Raw genomic sequence first — 21,534 nt, forward strand, 5'->3', positions numbered from 1 at the left:
TTTAGAGGGACAAAGCAGAAATAGTAGCAGTAGTCGGTATATCTGGACAAAACAGTGTAGAGTCGTTGTCCAACAGGCAAAAGGAAGGGGGAGTATTGGGAGAACGTTTTATCATTATCTGATTGTGGTGGGAAGGGGAAGAGAGGCATCTTGTTTGACTTCTGGTTGCAGTGGATGGGAGGGTTATTCCTGGGGAAGTGCTCCCAAAAGGAGCTGGTACAGGGGAGGGTGATGAGTTCAGCTTTGAATATAACTCTTAGTCAGCTGTGTGCCATCTCACAGACACTGGATTTGGGTCAGAACTTGTGTGGACAGGTGTAGGATTTGGAGATGGGCTGGAGTCTCTGAGTGCTGGTGTTTGGATTTATTGAGTGATGATAATAACACCTAGCTCATAAATGTTGTCATGGGATTTAATGAGAAAATATAAAGCAACTTACACAGCTAAAATGGAGATACATATTATTGTTCTCATGTACTATGTTCTTTATTACTGTTAATGATGCTTTTTTTTTTTGTTACTCTGTTTTCCAACCTGTAGCCGGAAATGATTAAAAAGATTATAGCAGCTACTGTCTATTGAATAGACATTACTATATTAGGCATTCTTTTAAAGATTGTATCAATATTAAATCATTTAATCCTCAGAAAACCTCTGTGTAGCAGTTACTTTTTTTTCATAGAAAACTGTGCTACTTATTTTTGTGGGTATGAAGATAGTCACAAAGAAGTTAAGTGACTTGCCAAAGATGATTTAACTAGGGAGCATTGGAGGATGGATTTGAACAGTCAGACTTCCATTCCTACGCTTTATGTTTCAGACTATACTTGTGCTTAACATGCTTTTAACTTTTAATCAGTTTATATTGTTAGTTATATTCCTTTAGAATATGATGGCCATCTTTGTTTTATTCTTTTCAACAGCTCTACTGTTTCTGAAATACTTTGTATAGAGAACCCACAATTCTCTTTACAGAGTTAATATTAAATCATTTTTCTGCTTTGTAGTATAATGTCAAACTGATTGACTTTCATACACATAATATAAATAAAAGTTTTCGTTTCTGGTTCACAACTCCAGCCATCTCCATAGTCATTGACTTGTAGTTTTGAAAGGAGCTTAAAGTCTTCTTATTCAAACTCATATCGAATGTTTCATTCATCTTGTCAAGCAGTTATTGTACCACGACTTGCCCGCCTTCAGTTACAGAACCCTCCCTCCACAGGTTGTCTCATTTGCGGTTGTCCTCAGCACACCTTATCCACCGCTGCTGCCCCAGCTCCTGGCAGGCCGCCTGGCACAGGCAGAGCACAGAATGAGCAAAGAAATAAATGATTGCTCATCAAAAAAGCACACTGTTCTTTATGTTTTTCTGTAATTCTACAAAGACAAAGCAAAATTTCAATTCAAAATATGACTATATTTGTGCAAGAGGAAGGCTAAAATAACTGAGGAAAACATTTGGGTTTTATTGTAGAGGAAAGAGATGACATGTGTAGGGTTCTAGAACACCCAAAAACTGACCGGGTCTGCTGGCAGGCCAAGAAGGCATGAGCTGCCCTGAATACTGAGGCAGGCAAGTTGGAACACCTTCCCAAGCTAGGATCATTGCCATTTCAGCTTGCTTGAAATGTACATTTGAACTTTATTCTAAATTGAGGAGTGAACCAAGAGCTCAAGTTGATCAGCATTGGGCCCAGGATAACTCATCTCATGAGCCATTGGTTTTTATGGTCTGACCGTGAAGAGAAACCTGTAGTTATCTATTGGACCTTTCAAGGTCTGTGTAGTATTTGTTCTCTTTTGGATTATTCTAGCAGCACTATCCATAAGCAGAACCCAATAATAAATAGTTCTACTTTTAATGCCTTTTCATTGGTGTTAGTCGCTCAGACATGTCCAACTCTTTGCAACCCCATGAACTGTAGCCCTCCAAGCTTCTCTGTCTGTGAGATTTTCCAGACAAGAATACTGGAATGGATTACCATTTCCTTCTCCAGAGGATATTCCTGACCCAGAGATTGAACCCCAGTCTCCTGAATTGCAGGCATTTTCTTCACTGTTTGCGCTACAGGGAAAATACAATTTAAATTTATGTTTCATAATTCCTGTTTTTCCCCAGTTTAGTCACTCAGGCGTGTCCGACTCTTTGCAACCCCATGGACTGTAGCTTACCGGGCTCCTCCGTCCATGGGATTTTCCAGGCAAAGGTACTGGAGTGGGTTGCCATTTCCTTCTCCAATTTAAATGCTTAACAAGTATAAAAAATAATTCTGAAAACTAAATCTGAAATAACTGATTTAAATCCTGGTCTCTGGGATCTAAATGGAAATGCTTCATATGGCAGGTTCAAAGACAAAATTAGGATTCAGATTGGTCATTCACTTGTAATTTTTCAGGAAAGTTGTTCCTAACACTTGATGGTGACGATGTATCTGTGATTGCTGAGTGCTGGGCATTGCATCTCTAGGAGTCTGATTAAGCAGGGGTTGCCATTTGCTGTGCTATGAGTTGCCAAGAAAGCTGAGTCTGTCACAGGTGCTACAATTTGTATTTCAGAAAATTTTCTTCCCCAACTTTAATTATCCCCAAAGTATTCCACTCTACATAAAGTACTGAAAGAAGTCAGCATTTTTTTTTTCAGTTTTAGTACTATGACGTAAATTAGAATTTTGCCTACTACCTACGTGTTCTAGAGATCATGAAATTTCAGATGAATGAGGGGATACTGTTTTATATTGATCTTTCCACTTTGGATTCAGAAAAAATTAATGTCAAGAAGTCATAAATAACATATTCACAGTGACATAAACCATGCTTCTTAGAAAGGAACAGACATGAAACAGAAGTGTATACAGTTAACTACTAGTGATAGAAAATGGCAAATGTGAAGCCCTAAGCTTTAAAATAGTATATAAACTCAGGATTGATTTTTTTAATTAAATATTAATGTGTTTCAAGCTCATGAAAATAAGCATGTATCATTTTATACAAGGCAGCCTGTCCTTTGCAGAGAGACTAGGTAATTGGACAGGTCATGGAGATAGTCATCACCTTTTTGGCAAAACAATCCCTCTGCATTTGTACATATAAGTCAGGTTTTTTGTTTCTTTTTTTCCTTTCCCATAAGATGAAATATGTTTTCAACACTTCAGCATGAAATCCTGATGAGAAAGTTGCCCCTAAATATTTCACTGTATACGTAGTTTCTTCAAAATTGCCTGAGTTTAACTTGCTAAATTTGAGGAAGATATTTGACCCTGGAAATCCATAAGAAGTGATGACAGATATGAAAATAAATTTTAAGAGATTAGTACTGTTTGATGATTTAATCAAAAATATGCTATAGCTCACTCTCTTTGGAATATTTTAAAATGAGATTCTTTTTTTGGGGCACGTCTTTATCATTGTGTTAATATACTTCCAACAATTGGAAATAATTAATTGAACTTAGAAACAATTGTGTTTACTGGAAATTGCTTAGCCTTTGAATTTTAATTACAATTTTATATTCTTTGTAGGATTACTTAACTATTCATAAGTATGGCAATGCGGCCAGAAATGATCTCTGGAATACACTATCAGAGGTAAAGTATAGGAAGCTTGAAAACCAAAACCTCTTCTTGAATATTTGAATTGAGTTTATAAAACATTCATAACTTTTATTGACACTGATGGTTTGTTTTCGCTTTTTATGTTTCGCTTTTCTTGATATGCTTTCTTGTTTTATATTTGATGTATTATAAGGATGATGAGGTTTAAAAATTAATTCAGCTACAAATTGTTGATACCTTGCCTAGTTTCAAATATGATAATACTTCTGAAATCTAATTTTAATATGGTGTCAGATATTCATGTTTGAGTGAAATATTGATGGTAAAGAATTTTTTCTCTATAAGTGAATAAAAGCATTTAATACTAGACACACTGGTTATGTTAATGATGCTTCAAGTACTTGCTTTAACAATAAAATATGTTCTATCCTCCATTAGGTTAAAAATGTTAATATTGATAAAGCTTTCATTTCTATTATATACACATGAAGCTTAAGCAAAGGCAAGAAGATTAATTTTACTAACATTATGTTAGTTTCACTGATTTTGAGTGTTTTCATCCTGAAATAAGTCATAAAGGTAAACATGAAAATGGTTTAATGTTAATTATGTTTATAATTCATGTTTATAAAATTAATTTATACAATTTTAATTATAAAGGCTTTAAAACGGAATGGAAAATACGTAAATATACAAGAAGTAATGGATCAGTGGACTCTCCAGATGGGTTATCCCGTTATCACCATCTTGGGAAATACAACAGCTGAAAATAGAATAATAATTACCCAGCAGCATTTTATTTATGATATCAGTGCTAAAACTAAAGCACATGAACCTCAAAATAACAGGTACAATTCTTTTTTTTACATGAAAAAGATCCTTTTTTTTTTTGCACTTTTGCTTTTGCACTTTAACATCTTAAAAAGAATTGATAACAGAATTCTGAAATGTACATGAAATATAGTTTTAATTTCTTCGTTTGCACATGATGTTTTCATTGTAAGCCCTTTTTAACTTCCATTTCCAGATATCTTACCCATCAATGCGACAGCATACCAAAGTCGCTTCACTTAAGAGGGCAGGGTTTAAATCATTACGGTCAGTAAAAAAGTGTTTTCAGTCAGTGAGTTGTGTCTTACTCTGAGCCCATGGGCTGCAGCACGCCAGGCTTCCCTGTCCTTCACTATCTCCCGGAGTTGGCTCAAACTCACGTCCATTGAGTAGGTGATGCTATCTAACCATCTCAGCCTCTGTTACCCCAATTCTCCTTTTGTCTTCAGTCTTTCCCAGGATGAGGGAAAAATATAATAATGTGTGATTTTTTTACTTTTCCTTATAAATGTTTATCGAATTAAATTTAAGAAAGTTAAAATACTTTGAAGTGAATTGAATAGTATTGAGAAAACTGAGATTTATTAAACAGACAATAGAAACTAACAATCCAGAAAGACCTGTTAAAACCAACAGAAATATAAAAGCAAGATAAATAGTGTTTGAACCGAAGGAACTCAAACTAGATCCATTTAGTCTAGGCATCAAAGTCACATAGTATCAAAATATGTTCCTTTCCTTAACTTTTAGTGTTTAAAAACCACTAAATGCAACATACATAGAATTTGATTTGTTGTTATTTTAACTTTCATTTGAAATTCTTATTTCATTACTGAAGATTCAGCATATAGTGTTTCTTTTCTATTTCATGTTTTCCCACTGTTTTGCATTTTATTAAAGCTGAGCCAAGGAAAGATAGTATAACTTAAATCATTGCATTTTCTTTTTTCTAAAGTATCTTGATAAGAAGTCAAGAACTGGGGACAGGGAGGGATGGAGGTTAAATTAATAAGTTAAATGAGGTGTAGACTGTAGACTGGTCCTGCTGTCTCCCATTTGGAATATTAAGAATTCTGATTTGATCATGCACCATTATCTAGGTTATGCAAAGCATGCATTAACTTTCTTTGTTATATCTAAATGGAGCAGACATCATTCTAAGTAGGGTAGCTCCAAGACAGAGTCCACGTAGAAGTGACTGAGAAGTTACAGATGTTTTCTGCTGAGTAAATTGGGAAGCCACTTAAGAAAGTATTGTAAGTTTCCTGGTCAGTGTCCTTCAGTAAACTGCCCTTGCAGTTCAACTGTTTGGACCTGTGGAATACAAGGTACTATTCTGCCACATTGTCAGGGTCAGATCCTGTCAACATTTCTTTACCCAGGCTGAATCACTCACAGCTGCCAAACAGTGCTTCCAGTCAACCACTGTCTGGCCCCAGGTGAAACCCGCTTAGGCATCACCCTAGGCTGCCAGGAGGTACATGAAGAGTACTTGACTGTGGCAAAGTCAGAGAGACTTAGGCCATGCCTTGGAAAATGATGCAGCTGACACAAGCGTCGCTGATGCAGAAAAACGTAAAGGACATGCAGACGATAGAGCAAATTGTGAACAAAAATACTCTGTCAGCCTATAACATGCTCCAGATGTATCCGCTGTGAGTCTGATTCTCTAAAGTAAGACTTTCTCCCAGGATGTATAGGCATATATAGCATCTACAGAGCTTTGCTTTGGCTGAAGTTATGAAATCACATGAATGTTTTAAATGCTGAGAACTTGGCATAGAAAATATTGAGTGAGATAATGCATGGAATCCCATCAGCCTCAACATTTTTTTTTAATCTATTTTGAAATAATAGAGTTTGTAGTTGAAATTTTAGTATTCACTTTTATATGACTGATCATTTAATTCACTGTAATGTTGTGGTCAATTCTATCTGCTCTTTGTAAACTTCTTAGATCTTCATTATATAATGCAAATAGTTAGTGCAGTAAAACGTAGAACTCATTTATGCCAGAAACCCCATTGAGGATATTTTCTAGGACAGCATAATCAGTTCTTTGTCTTCGATTTTGTAGAGGACACTAGAATACTATAACACGCCTCAGTTCAGTTCAGTTCAGTCACTCAGTCGTGTCCGACTCTGTGACCCCATGAATCGCAGCACGCCAGGCCTCCCTGTCCATCACCAACTCCCAGAGTTCACTCAGACTCACATCCATTGAGTCAGTGATGCCATCCAGCCATAGAACATTTTAAATGTATGCACCCATTAAAAAGCAGAGACATTACTTTGCCAGCAAAGGTCAGTATAGTCAAAGATATGGTTTTGCCAATAGTGATGTATCAATGTGAGAGCTGGATCATAGAGAAGGCTGAGTGCTGAAAGACTGATGCTTTTGAACTGTGGTGTTGGTTGACTCTTGAGAGTCCCTTGGACTGCAAGGAGATCAAACCAGTTCATCCTAAAGGAAATCAATCTTGAATACTCACTGGAAGGTCTGACGCCGAAGCTGAAGCTCCAATACTTTGGCAACTGATGCAAAGAGCTGACTCATTAGAAAAGCCCTGATGCTGGGAAAGACTGAAGGCAAGAGAAGAAGGGGACGACAGAGGATGAGATGGTCGGATGGCATCACTAATTCAGTGGATATGAGTTTGAGCAAGCTCCAGGTGATGGTGATGGACAGGGAAGCCTGGTGTGCTGCAGTCCATGGGGTTGCAAAGAGCTGGACATGACTGAGCGACTGAAAAACAACAGTCATTTTATTTTTCATATGAGGCAGCTAGCTATGTTACAGCAGAGGAAGGAAAGATTTTTATATAATAATTACATAAAGTTAGTTGATGTGTGAAAGTAACATATTTGCTAGTATTTTGATATTTGGAAAGTTGTAACTTTGTGTAGCTTTTTTTTCATAAAGTTAATATGAAGATTCAGTAATGTCTCTCATATGTATGAAGCTTCTTGGAGTCCTGTGCTATAAAGAATTACATTTATCTCCTTTTGTTTTGGGTCTAATGACAGCAGCCTCTAAACCATTTTTCATGGCATCTGCTTGAATGCTTTACTAATACTGGTACAATTAAAAAAAAAAAGATTTTTCGCTCAAGCTAAAATAAGCAACTATTCTTTTCTACCTTATCATAATCATTAGAATAAACATTGCTTTATTATAAAAATGTGACCTACATGAAGAGAGGTATTCTCAGGGACTATTAAAGGAAAAAATTATCTGCAGAGTCTGTTGAAATATATTGTTTTTCTTTTCTTCTTAAAATGATATGACAAAACATTCAAGTCAAATTTAAGGGGCAGGTGTACAAGCTACTTTCACACATTCTTTTTTCTAGTTTCTTTTAAAATATAACTCACTGCAGTCTTGGATTTTTTTCTTTTTCTTTTCTTTTTGCAGCACACCACACAGCGTTTCGCCCACAATATAGAGGGTCCCTAGCCTTTTAAGTTGTAATCACAAAGGAACATAATTGTCATTCTTTGATCTTAAAATGAAATCGGTGGAAAGTTCAAATATGTGTTGCTTGGAAAGTTACAAAAAGTCACTTGTAGGGTTGCCATTTCCTTCAGGGCTTCTTTCAGACCCAGGGATCTAACTGAGGTCTCCCGCCATGGACGGAGGAGCCTGGTGGGCCGCAGTCCATGGGGTCGCGAAGAGTCAGACACGACTGAGCGACTTCACTTTCACTTTTCACTTTCATGCATTGGAGAAGGAAATGGCAACCCACTCCAGTGTTCTTGCCTGGAGAATCCCGGTGACGGGGGAGCCTGGTGGGCTGCCGTCTATGGGGTCACACAGAGTCGGGCACGACTGAAGCGACTTAGCAGCAGCAGCAGCAGCAGCAGCCTTGCAGGCAGGCTCTTTAACCTCTGAGCCACCAGGGAAGCCCCATAGTATTCACAGTATAGCAAAATGTGCTTAGTGATTTGTAATTTTTGTTTTGTCTTTGTGACAATGTATAGATTTTCTTTTTGTGTCTATCAATACATGTACATACATGCATATATATACACACTCACACACAGACTCAGAGTCATATAGAATAGAGGCCAAAATTATTCTTAAGAAAAATATAGAGGCTATTTTAAAAGTTTTACAAAAATGCCCTGATGGTTGTGTCCTGATACTTTTTTTTTTTCGCATCTGAATATTGCTATACAGTGCAGTGTTGTCATTTAGGAAAGTTTCTTGTGTGTGGAATTGTCTGTAAACAACATGCAGGTATTGATATTAATCTCTTTTTCTGCACTTTTGAGACTTTTGCAAAGACTCAAATATCAAAACCTCAGTTTTTATTGTTATATATAATTTCATTATTTATAAGAATGAAGTTTAAATAAGTATAAAATTAGAAGTATAATTATATTAAGAGCATATAATTTTCATAAATATTTTATGATCATGCTATAAAAATATACATTTATCCTTGAAAAGTTTTAAACATCTTTAATATATCTTTTGCCCTTTAACTGATACTTACTTGATGTCAAAATTTAGTTGCCCTAACTCCATATAGAAGACATATACTAAAAAAAAAATCTATTTTATAAAGTTAATCTCTATTATAGACTGATATGGTTCCTTTTATTTTACTTCAATTCAATCCCATTCAATCCATTTCAACAACAATTTATGGAATACCTTTCATTTCCAGGCTTTTGAAAGATCTTGGGTACACAAAAGTGAGTTATAGCTTCATTGAGAATCAGATGCAGAGTTAGGTATTGTTGTCTCTTAATTGATAATTTCAATTAAAATGATTCCATACTTTTAGAGAACAGCTATATCTAGTGATCGACATCATTATTTTTAGAGAATAGCTATATTTGTCTACATCTAAGTATCTACCTCAGTTCTCTGACATGTTCCCTGAAAAATTCTCCATTAACTCTCACGGTTACTGAGATCATACAGCATGTCTTCCTATAGTGTTCAAGTTAGAAATAGTTTTCACATATTGCATATTGTTGTCTATCCCTCTTGCTAATGATACAGTGATTGGTCAACATAATCAGGCTGTATTATAGGGGGGTAAAATGTAGTCCCCGGATTTTGTTATAAGACTATCCAGCTTATCTCTGGCTGCTCATTTGAAGTTAAATTTGTACTACTTCATGTACAAGTTTAGGCCTCAATTTTTGTCCTATCAAAAGTCATAGCCTACAAAATGCTTCTCTTTAATAGCTGAGACTCATAACTGATCTGCTTGCTGGTGGATGGTTTCACGTATCAATTTGGAAAATCCACTTTAGAAAACAGAGCCTTAAGTGTGTCTTGCAGTATTCTTTGTATTCATCGGGATATCAGGGATATCTAATTAATTTTTCTTTTTGTCCTTACTTTGCTGTGTAACTTTAGGTGTGCTATATTAACTTTTCTTTAAAAAATGACAAGTTTCTTCTAAGAATTAGTTAGACAAGTAAATGAGAAGAATGTTGAAATGTAAATACATAAAACCACTGACTGTGCCTTAATATAATATAGAATCAAGTAGAAAGAAGTTATTTTAAGACTTTAATCAGTATATTATGTGGCTCAGATTTATAGATTTTAGCTACTTTTTATTCCTTATGTAAAATGCAAATCTTTCCCCCCCCCGCCAAGATAAATTGTTTTTCTGGTAGTCCTCCTTTTGTATTGAAATTAAAACTCTTAGAAGTCAAGTCTGCTCAGTGAGTTGAAAGAGTAAATTCATTTTGACTTACTCCTCACGTTTATGACTGGGGGATCTTTTAAATTTTCCTAAAGAGAATAATAAAAAGAATCACATGGACGATGTATAGGAAATACTGTTTATTTGTTACAACCATTTGAATTCCTAAAGTTTGTCTTTTATTTTGCAGCTACCTGTGGCAGATTCCATTAACTATTGTGGTAGGAAATAGAAGCCATGTGTCTTCAGAAGCAATTATTTGGGTGTCTAACAAATCAGGTAAAACATATTTTCCTCTGAGGAACTACTTGGTCTCAAATAAATGTTTAGCAACTTAACTTCTGGTTTCAGCTGTTATAAACATGTGAATAAAGGCAAATTAGAGAATATAGAAGAATAATCTCTATAAAATTAAGTATAGTATAGTTTCTACATAGTCTAATTTCAGTCTATTGATATAATTATTAAATTTGTGTTTTTGACTGTAAAGAGAAAATTAAAAACAAAATTCTTGTAGTATTAGTTTTAACTGTTTTAAACTGCATTATTTTGTAATCCCAAATGTAATTAAATTATAACCATAGTTCCCAATAGAGCAGTATGTCAAGCACTGAAACACTGGCCACATATTTAATTCCACTTTCCAGCTATCTTCTCTTTATTAGACTGGCCCTTTATATAGAATGGGTCTGGCAGTAGTTTCCATAAAATTGGATAATTATAGAGCTGGATATGAGAGGCCTTGATAGCTCATCAAACCATCCTTTTGGTAGGGTTAATGCTCAAGGAGTAGAGAAAGATGAGATTCTATTCTGTTTCTAAATATCTTCAAATAGGATAGTGACCTATTTCAGTTCACTGCTGCTGCTGCTAAGTCGCTTCAGTTGTGCCCGACTCTGTGCGTCCCCCTAGATGGAAGCCCACTAGGCTCCTCTGTCCCTGGGATTCTCCAGGCAAGAATACTGGAGTGGGTTGCCATTTCCTTCTCCAATGCATGAAAGTGAAAAGTGAAAGTGAAGTCACTAAGTCGTGCCCAACTCTTAGCGACCCCATGGACTGCAGCCTACCAGGCTCCTCCATCCATGGGATTTTCCAGGCAAGAGTACTGGAGTGGGTTGCCATTGCCTTCTCCTTCCAGTTCACTATCAGAAAGCTATTTCTTGAAACCAATCCAAATCCTTCATGCTAGAGTGTGAACCAGGTCTCTTTTATTTTTTTTTCCACTGATTTGAAAAAACCAATTATCATTTTTATGTAACAGCTCATTTAGATTTAAATGGTCAAGTATTCCACATTTTGTTTTTCTTAGTTTTCTCGTATTCTGCTAATATATCTTTTCTTACTATTCTATAAGCATCATTTTAAACAAATTTTTTCTTGAAATAAGGTGAAGTATAAATAACAAAATACTGTTTCCTTCCCTCAGTCTAGCTATTATACAGTTCAGTTCAGTTCAGTTCAGTCGCTCAGTCGTGTCTGACTCTTTGCGACCCCATGAATCGCAGCACGCCAGGCCTCCCTGTCCATCACCAGCTCCCGGAGTTCACTCAGACTCTCGTCCATAGAGTCAGGGATGCCATCCAGCCATCTCATCCTCTGTCGTCCTCTTCTCCTCCTGCCCACCATCCCTCCCAGCATCAGAGTCTTTTCCAATAAGTCAACTCTTTGCATGAGGTGGCCAAAGTATTGGAGTTTCAGCTTTAACATCATTCCTTCCAAAGAAATCCCAGGGCTGATCTCCTTCAGAATGGACTGGTTGGATCTCCTTGCAGTCCAAGGGACTCTCAAGAGTCTTCTCCAACACCACAGTTCAAAAGCATCAATTCCTCAGCACTCAGCCTTCTTCGCAGTCCAACTCTCACATCCATACATGACCACTGGAAAAACCATGGCCTTGACTAGACGGACCTTAGTCAGCAAAGTAATGTCTCTGCTTTTGAATATGCTATCTAGGTTGGTCATAACTTTTCTTCCAAGGAGTAAGCGTCTTTTAATTTCATGGCTGCGGTCACCATCTGCAGTGATTTTGGAGCCCAAAAAAATAAAGTCTGACATTGTTTCCACTGTTTCCCCATCTATTTCCCATGAAGTGATGGGACCAGATGCCATGATCTTCGTTTTCTGAATGTTGAGCTTTAAGCCAACTTTTTCACTTTCCTCTTTCACTTTCATCAAGAGGCTTTTTAGTTCCTCTTCACTTTCTGCCATAAGGGTGGTGTCATGTGCATATCTGAGGTTATTGATATTTCTCCCGGCAATCTTGATTCCAGCTTGTGTTTCTTCCAGTCCAGTGTTTCTCATGATGTACTCTGCATAGAAGTTAAATAAGCAGGGTGACAATATGCAGCCTTGATGTACTCCTTTTCCTATTTGGAACCAGTCTGTTGTTCCTTGTCCAGTTCTAACTGTTGCTTCTTGACCTGCATACAGATTTCTCAAGAGGCAGGTTAGGTCGTCTGGTATTCCCATCTCTTGAAGAATTTTCCACAGTTTATTGTGATCCACACAGTCAAAGGCTTTGGCATAGTAAATTAAGCAGAAATAGGTGTTTTTATTATTAGGGAGATGTAAATGGTCAAAATACCTACACACATAAATACAATAAAAAGATTTTACAGCAGAATCTAATCTGCTTACCAGAAACATAAACTCTTGTTTTTCCAGTTGAGTTTTTATTCAAATGTTCATGTTATTGTATTTTTACCACATATTATGAAACTATGTGCTTTCATTTATATACACTGTGTGTAAAACATTCATATATAATGCAATGGTGCATTGAAAGGCTTACTTTAAACATATTGGTGAATCTCCTTTTAAATTGTTTGCTATAATCTATTCATTTCTTTGAATTAGCTTTTATACCATGCTCTGAGTTCACGCTTGCAGTATTTTTTTTATGCTTCTCTGTTACCTTCATGTAGTTGTATCATTTATCTACATAATTTATTATGAAATGATGAGTGAAAGCAGTGAGCTCCTATTGTAATAATTCAGCTATTAGAATGAAGTCTTCTCTCCATAGGATTGCTAGGGATACAAAATAGAAGAGTTTTCAGAAATAAAGTAAAAAGGTAGAAGGTAGAATAGAAATGGGAAATTAGATACTGATTATGACCAACCTAGACAGCATATTCAAAAGCAGAGACATTACTTTGCCGACTAAGGTCCGTCTAGTCAAGGCTATGGTTTTTCCTGTGGTCATGTATGGATGTGAGAGTCGGACTGTGAAGAAGGCTGAGCGCCGAAGAATTGATGCTTTTGAACTGTGGTGTTGGAGAAGACTCTTGAGAGTCCCTTGGACTGCAAGGAGATCCAACCAGTCCATTCTGAAGGAGATCAGCCCCGGGATTTCTTTGGAAGGAAAGATGCTAAAGCTGAAACTCCAGTACTTTGGCCACCTCATGCAGAGTTGACTTATTGGAAAAAACTGTGATGCCGTGAGGGATTGGGGGCAGGAGGAGAAGGGGACGACTGAGGATGAGTTGGCTGGATAGCATCACTGACTCAGTGGACGTGAGTCTGAGTGAACTCCGGGAGTTGGTGATGGACAGGGAGGCCTGGCGTGCTGCGATTCATGGGGTTGCAAAGAGTCAGACACGACTGAGCGACTGAACTGAACTGAACTAGTGTCAGGATCAGCCCCAGCTTTCACCTTTAGACAGTGCAGGGATTCAGGGCAAGTCTGATTCTTCTTCAGCTCTTTTCTCAGGGTCCATTTCCTCTAACTCCCTAGTTATTTCTATGGTGTTATCCACAATGTCCACAGATTATCTACAACAGTATCATGACCTTTATTTTTATTGAGGTTTGGTTGATGTACAATATGATGTCAGTTTCAGGTGTACAGGATAGTGATTCAATATTTTTGCAGATTATACTCCATTTTGGGCTTCCCTGGTGGCTCAGTGGTAAGGAATCCACCTGTAATGCAGGAGACCTGGGGCTTGATCCCTGGGTTGGGAAGATCCTCTGGAGGAGAGCATGGCAGCCCACTCCAGTGCTCTTGCCTGGAGAATCCCATGGTCCGAGGAGCCTGGAGGGGCAATGGTCCATAAGGTCACAAAGAATTGCACATGACTGACGTGACTGAGCACACGTGCCCACACACTCCATTCTAAATTATTACTATCATGGCTTTTCTTGACCGAAGACCACAGGTTGTTGTATTGATATTTGAGAGATTGTTTTTATTTATAGTATTTTATTGTTAATCAGAAATAATAACAACATGATATTTCAAGCCATAGCTTGCCTAAAATGTCCTCTGTGGTCATACATTTGATTGTTATACACAGCTGCATAGTTTTGTGCAATGCATAACTCTAGGAGATGATATTTACATGGACTGTGATATTGCTTTGGCTTCCCTAGTGGTTCAGACAGTAAAGAATCTGCCTGCAATGCAGGAGACCCTGTTTCAATCCCTGGGTGAAGAAGATCCCCTGGAGAAGGAAATGGCTACCCACTCCATTATTCTTGCCTGCAGAATTCCATAGACAAAGGAGCCTGGCAGGCTGCAGTCCACTGGGTTACAAAGAGTTTGGACATGACTGAACAATGTTATTACTTGCAAACCGCCTCACTCCATAATTGTGTAGTGTGCAACCTATGGAGTGAAATGTGTCATATTCCATTAAATCATAGCAGAGGCTTCTGATTGATAAAATGTAGTCTCAGTTGAATGTTGAGGCTTTTGTTTGGAATTTTCATACCAACTAACTGTTTCTTGAAAACTTTATGAATACATACATCTGGAAGAATTTTACAAATGGGACATAAAACAAAGGCAACCTTTCCAGTTTCCCTGTTTATTCTCATTCTCAGTGTATTTAGTTCTGTCTTGAACACCTTCATTCTGATGACAAATAAAAACAGAAGCCAGTCAAGGATTAGGGAAAAAAAGTTAAATTTGTATCCTTTTAGATCACCTTTTATCCTCAAAATATAATCAACCAATATTAATGAAAAATGTTTCTTCATAGATATGGTAAGAACATATTCTGATCAATTCTTACCAACATATGTTAAACATTCTACTTTTTAATTATAAGAGATCGATGCTTTTATAATTTTTCTTCATCAATAATATCAATTTAATGTCACATGATACTAAGGTCAAGTCATTAGTGAACAATGTAAACAATATAAAATATGAATTTTATTTGTATCATTATATGTTCTTGACACTTCAATTTTTTGTTGTGTTGGGTGGTTATCTAATTAATTCCAAGCTAAGGCACATATCATTTTAGGTTAGACATAGTTTTAAAACAAATTTTCGAATTATTGAAAGTAGGTAAAAAAATTTTTCTCTTTTGTTTTTACTATGAAAATGCTGAGAAAGCAAACATTTATACATAGTAGCCCTCATATTGACTGACTGTTAACTAATGTATAGTGGAAGGAAATACACTTAATGACAAATGTTAGGAAAGAAAAAATTCAAATTAGAAGGGAAACTGATCCTGAAAATCAGAAGTAAATATTAAAAATAGCATAATGCTTCCCTTAAATATTGGCTCATAGGATTCTCATAGCCTTTAAGGTATTTTTTTTTAAATCTCTACTTTGCAAATGAAAAAATTAAGGCTTGAGAAATAACGTGCCAAAAATGTCTCAGGAACTTGATTTTCTTTTCTAAGTTTGTTTATGGCACACATGCACACACAGGATTTTAGTACTTTGGTGGGTTACTTTGCAGATCTGTCAGTTTCAACACCTGGCCGTAGAACGCACATGCATGGTTCTCTATCATCTCTACAGAGCATGATCGAATTTGATTCTCACAAGAGGCTGATGAGAGAACCAGGGTGTGTTATTATACGTTAATTTGTTTCACATGGATCCCCTTCGCATCCTGGTTCACGGTTTTAAATTCTCATTGTTCCGCAACCAGCCAATATTGAGCAGAAAGATCTGATCTGCTTTCTTTTTCATTCCAAAAGGAAGAATAAAATATAAAAATATAAAACATTATAAAATGCCAACTACACTGTGCCTTGATGTAGTCTGAATCTTGTGCCATTTTGGATATATTCTAAATATAAATTTTAATTGTTATTACTAACACTTGAAATATAACATCCATGCTTTTTGCTATGGTTCTCATCACACACTGTACCTCATTAGACCATTGGAAAAGATCTCTTTAAAATTCATTGCTTGCCATTAGTTAATCTGAAGAACATTTTAGAGATATAATTAAGTAAAATGAAAAAGATATTTAAAAATCTATTACAAAATCTTTTGGGGAATCATTTCTCCAAGGATTTCATTTATAGCAAAGGTGTAAAAATATCCATGAACAATAATAACCTTCAAGTTTTAGTTATTAATTTAATAATAGAATATTTAAAAATAATAGATGCTTGCCTTTCTTTTTCTCCTCAGATAACATAGAAGGTGTAGGGATTGTTTTCTGGTTTTAATTGGTTTCTATTCTACCTATAAGTTGTTGAATTCAAAAGCTCAAAAAACTAGAAATAAGTGCGTTATATGAAGGTAAGTTATACCATCTATATAAAATGTCAGGAGGAAGTAACTTTAAAAATCAGATTTAATATAGAAATCCATGACCATTTCAAAATTGTAAAAAGTTTTATCATATGTTTATTAAACCCAATGCTTTAATATTGTAATTTCTTCAAAGAATAATCACTTGCTAGATAAAAATGATTAAACTTGTTCTTAAGCCATGTGAATTCAATAATAATTTTTAAATGTTTTGTTATAAATGTTTAAATGTTTTTTTATAAAAAATCTTATCATTCCTAAAGGGTTAGGGTTACTCAAGAGAAACAATATCATCAATATTTCAATCAGTTTTTCTTCAGTGAATTCAGACATGATTAACAAAAATCTGTATGAGAACTAATTTTATATGCTGTTTTTTAGATTATTTGTTTTTACTTTTACATCTGTAAAATTGGGTGACATTCTAAAGCTTCACAGAGATTGTGTGGATAAATATTACATTTTTGAAAAATATGCAGATACAAAGTATTAGAAACTTGGAAAGTTATAAATATTTTAGAGTAATATCTGACAGATTTAATTTTCTAAGTACCACAGATTAAGCTGTGTAAAACCTCAAACTAATAAATTATCCCCTTTTGCCATTGAATCCTATAATTGGAAGGGTCCTTAAATGGCATTATTTGGCCTTTAGGTTATAAGTAAGGAAATTGAGAGCCAAAAACAATCAATGGCCTAAGTTCAAACATTTTTATATTGGAGAATAGTTACAACAATACAGGTTTTCAGTTCAGTTGAGTTCAGTTGGTCAGTCATGTTCAACTCTTTGCCACCCCATGAACTGCAGCACGCCGGGCCTCCTTGTCCATTACCAACTCCTGGAATTTACCCAAACCCATGTCTATTGAGTCAGTGATGCCATCCAACCATCTCATCCTCTGTCGTCCCCTTCTTCTCCTGCCCTCAATCTTTCCCAGCATCAGGGTCTTTTCAGATGAGTCAGCTCTTCCCATCAGGTGGCCAAAATATTGGAGTTTCAGCTTCAATATCAGCCCTTCCAATATATATAGTAGAGTTTTAAATAACTTCATATATTATGCTACTTCTATGAAGCATGAGTCCTGACGGCATCAGCAACAAAGTAATTATAATTGTAAACTATGGTTTTAGGAAGTCAATAAAGGCTGCCATTAACAGTGAATGGGTTCCCTGTATCATATTTGAAGGGGTTAAATATGTTAAGTTATAAGATTGCTTTTACTGGCTTCCTTTAATTGAATTAACCAGTGAATGCAATCAAGTTACCATTTTCCAAAGTGATTCTAATAAGCAAAATTTATTATCTGTTCTAATTATATGTAGAAATATTAGAGCTTTAAATGAGGTTTCTTTTTCCAACATGATTGATGATGCTGGAAAATCTGTTATTTATTAGCACATTCAAAAAGCACAAGGAAAAGTGTAAGAAACAACAGTGACTTTCAAATAAATGAGCCCTATTGTTTTAATCACTTTCTTCCTGAATAAAATAAGTAGATTATGCACCTGAAGCCTTTTTTTTATTCCAACCACAGATACATAGACAATCTAAATGAAAGCCACATGAATGCAGTAGTAGATTTCTTGGTTATATTTATCTTGAGAAAGATAATTATATATATACATAATAGGGCTTTATCAAGAGTAAAAATGTTAATTATAAGAAAACAGTTAATTGAGTAATAATGAGTAAGAAACTAAAGGTTTTCTAGCAAATTCTAACCATATGATTAATTGCTTAATGAGTAAAGAGTAGATTCAATTAGGTATTTAATTCTTGGTACTGTGACATATGATATTAAGAAAGCATAGTTCCTTCTATTTTAACTCATAAAATTGAAAATCTCTCTTACCCCTAAAATGCTATTTTCAGAACACCATAGGATAACTTTGGACAAAGGAAGCTGGTTGCTGGGGAACATCAATCAAACTGGCTATTTTAGAGTCAACTATGACTTAAGAAACTGGAGATTATTAATTGATCAATTAATCAGGAACCATGAGGTAAACTGGACTTAATCATCAAAGATCTGTTTAGACATATGAACATCTGCCATTTTAATCCTAAATAACTCCATTTTTTTGTATTTTTGTTTGTTTTTTGGTTGACCTCATAGGTTCTCTCTGTCAGCAACCGAGCAGGTTTGATCGACGATGCCTTCAGCCTAGCCAGGTATGTTTCCCTGTGGATCTCCACAATAAAACTAGTACTCTTAAGACTGCCTCTGTTAAGCTAAATAGTATATATGTTTTGAATCAGAAATCTTTTAAAAATAATTTCAATCTCACATCCTTTGTGTTTAGTTATAACCAGTGTCCCAAACTCTTGATCAATAGTAGCTGTAGGGTATTTCTGAGCCAGGAGAAGCTTGATCAATTTTTGCCACAGGTTCAATTTAACACTCAAGATTAATAATCTCTTTCCAATTTCATTAATGAAGTCTACAAAATGACCATTGTGCCATATTTAATTTTTCATGGAAAGTACCTCAAGCATCATCAATTTTTTTTCCTGACATATACTAGTATATCTTTTTTTAATGAATTTTTGAATGTGATTCATTATGAAAAGCTTGTGCTGCAAGACAGAAATAAATATTCTACTGGGTAAAGCTGTTCTGAACAAAATATGTATCAATCTTAGAGCAGAAGTTTTAGTACTAGTTACAGTAATGTTTGTTTCTAATAATCTATTTTCATAGTTATAATGTTAAAAAAATCAGATATTCCTTTGAAGAGTCATTAAATAGCTATTCTTTTAAAATAATGTTGACCATAAACCCAAGTTTTAGGCTAAATAGTAAAATAAACTCAGTTCTTTTAATATTTTGTGTTGCTTCACATCCAAATATAGTTTTATTTTAATAATATGATAAGACTGGACAAAAATTTAGAAACGATACAGGTGGAGGAAAGCCATATATGGGGATAAAGATTCCATAAGATATGAAGACTTTCAAGAAAGTATTAGATATGACATGAAGATTACTTTGACAAAGGAGTTTGGAGAGTACAGAAAGCCAGTAAAGGAGTATACATTGCCCTGAAAGAGAAGCAGGCAAAAGAGAAACATGTTAAGGGTTCCACAGGAAAAATTAAGGTACTGGAAGGTAACTAATATTACCAGTTAATTAAACATTTAAAAGATTCCAGACACTATTTTGTTTTACATATAATAATGTGTGTAATTCTTACAACCTTATAAGTAGACCTACATTATTATTATTATTCCCATTTTATAAGTGAGGAAACTGAGGCTCGGAGAGGTCAAGTAACTTATCTAAAGTCACATAGCTAGTAACTGACATGGCCAGGGCTTTGCATATATATATATATGCAGTAATATAAGAGCCAGGTAATATAGGAAGATTGAGAGGGGGATTTGAAACAATAGTTCATGTGAATCTTTATGGGTTTGAAATGATGGTGAGAAAGCAAATATATAGTGACGTCCTAAAGAGAGAGGCAGATGGAAACTGAAAGGAAAGGAAATTTGCATTAAATAATAGAAGCTATTTTTAAATGAAATATTTTAATTTTAGTAGATGAATTTTTTTTCAAAAATTAAATTCTTTGTTGAACATTGCTTTAAATAACAACTGTGGAAGCCTTAAATGTTTGCAAGTAAACAATTTCATTATCATTTATATATACTTACCAGGGAAATATGCAAATCTCATTGAATATATATTAAAATTTGTTCTATTGATCATGAAATAGGGCTCCTATTAGCATGGAAGTAAATAAACCCCAAGGTAGATTTATTCTGCATTTACATGAAACACTCTGCAGTTACCTGGAGTTCTTAATGTTTTAGTGTATGCTAGTAAATGTTTCGATGGAGAAGGAAATGGCAACTCACTCCAGTGTTCTTGCCTGGAGAATCCCAGGGACAGCGGAGCCTGGTGGGCTGCCGTCTATGGGATCACACAGAGTCGGACACGACTGAAGCGACTCAGCAGCAGCAGCAGCAGCAGCAGTAAATGTTTCGAAGTTTTGCTACCAGCCTATTTCAGCCTTCTTTCAGTTTCCTGAACATATTGCAGTCCTTTTGGCTTCTTTATAGGTAACACATAGAACAGTAGCAAATATTTATCAATAACATGTTCCAGTTACTGTACTGAGGCTTTTATGACTGATTTTGTCCAGTCTTCTTAGTGAACCCAGGGAGTGGGTGTGATTAATACAGCCGTATTATAGCATGTTATAGACATGGAGGCTGAGAGGGGTTAGCCTGTTAGTTAAAGGTGCACAGGTTTCAAGTACGGGATGGGAGATAACATTCACCTTAAGACGTAGCACAGCAGAGCCTGTGACCTTAGGTCAGGATGACTTTGCCCATTACATGAAATTCTTCTCTCCCCTTGTCTGTTGGGAACATTACTATTCACTTAAATTTTTTTTTTTTTCATTTGCACCACCTTACCTGAAACCTGCCTGTCCTCCCCAGCAAAAATAGGGTGACATCTGTGTATCCCTGTGTTGGCAGTTGTCACCTTATACTTCAACTACTTTTCTGGGTCCCTATGATTTTTGAGTGATTGTGAGGGTAGGGGTTGTCTCATCCTTGTGTGACTACTGCCTAACTTAATCTTTGGTACTGGATTATACCAATATATATTTGTTGAATGAATTGCTGATTAATTATTGATTACTCAGACCATGAACTTTCATGCCCAGTATTTTTTGTGCAATTAAGTACGCATATTCTAGGTATTTGTCATGGTTGTTTTTTAAAAAACATAAAAACTGCAAGAATGCATTCTGGTTGTACTGATTCAAACAAGAAAGATAACAATGTGAAACTTTTGTTTTTCTCCTTCTGTGACCTCCCATAGCTTTCATCCTCAGATAAAATTGTTAATATTTGATGTATATAAATCTGGCCCCCTTTTTTTAAAAATAATTTCTATACAGTTTAATTTTTTATGTGAACAGAAATGTTCTCTGACTTGTTTAT

General features: G+C 35.5%; 1 protein-coding gene across 1 annotated transcript in view; it reads left to right on the plus strand.

Annotated features, from left to right (window-relative positions):
* TRHDE (thyrotropin releasing hormone degrading enzyme) overlaps nt 1-21,534 on the plus strand; it is a 453,490-nt gene that overhangs the window by 342,522 nt on the left and 89,434 nt on the right. Inside the window, exons 8-12 of the mRNA XM_005679723.3 lie at nt 3,523-3,588; nt 4,216-4,403; nt 10,249-10,337; nt 18,448-18,578; nt 18,692-18,747. Of these exons, the coding sequence (XP_005679780.3) occupies nt 3,523-3,588; nt 4,216-4,403; nt 10,249-10,337; nt 18,448-18,578; nt 18,692-18,747 (530 nt within the window). The remainder of the gene's footprint in view (nt 1-3,522; nt 3,589-4,215; nt 4,404-10,248; nt 10,338-18,447; nt 18,579-18,691; nt 18,748-21,534) is intronic.

This window comes from Capra hircus, chromosome 5 (genome assembly GCF_001704415.2).
Source record: "Capra hircus breed San Clemente chromosome 5, ASM170441v1, whole genome shotgun sequence".
In the NCBI taxonomy this organism is placed as follows: Eukaryota; Metazoa; Chordata; class Mammalia; order Artiodactyla; family Bovidae; genus Capra; species Capra hircus.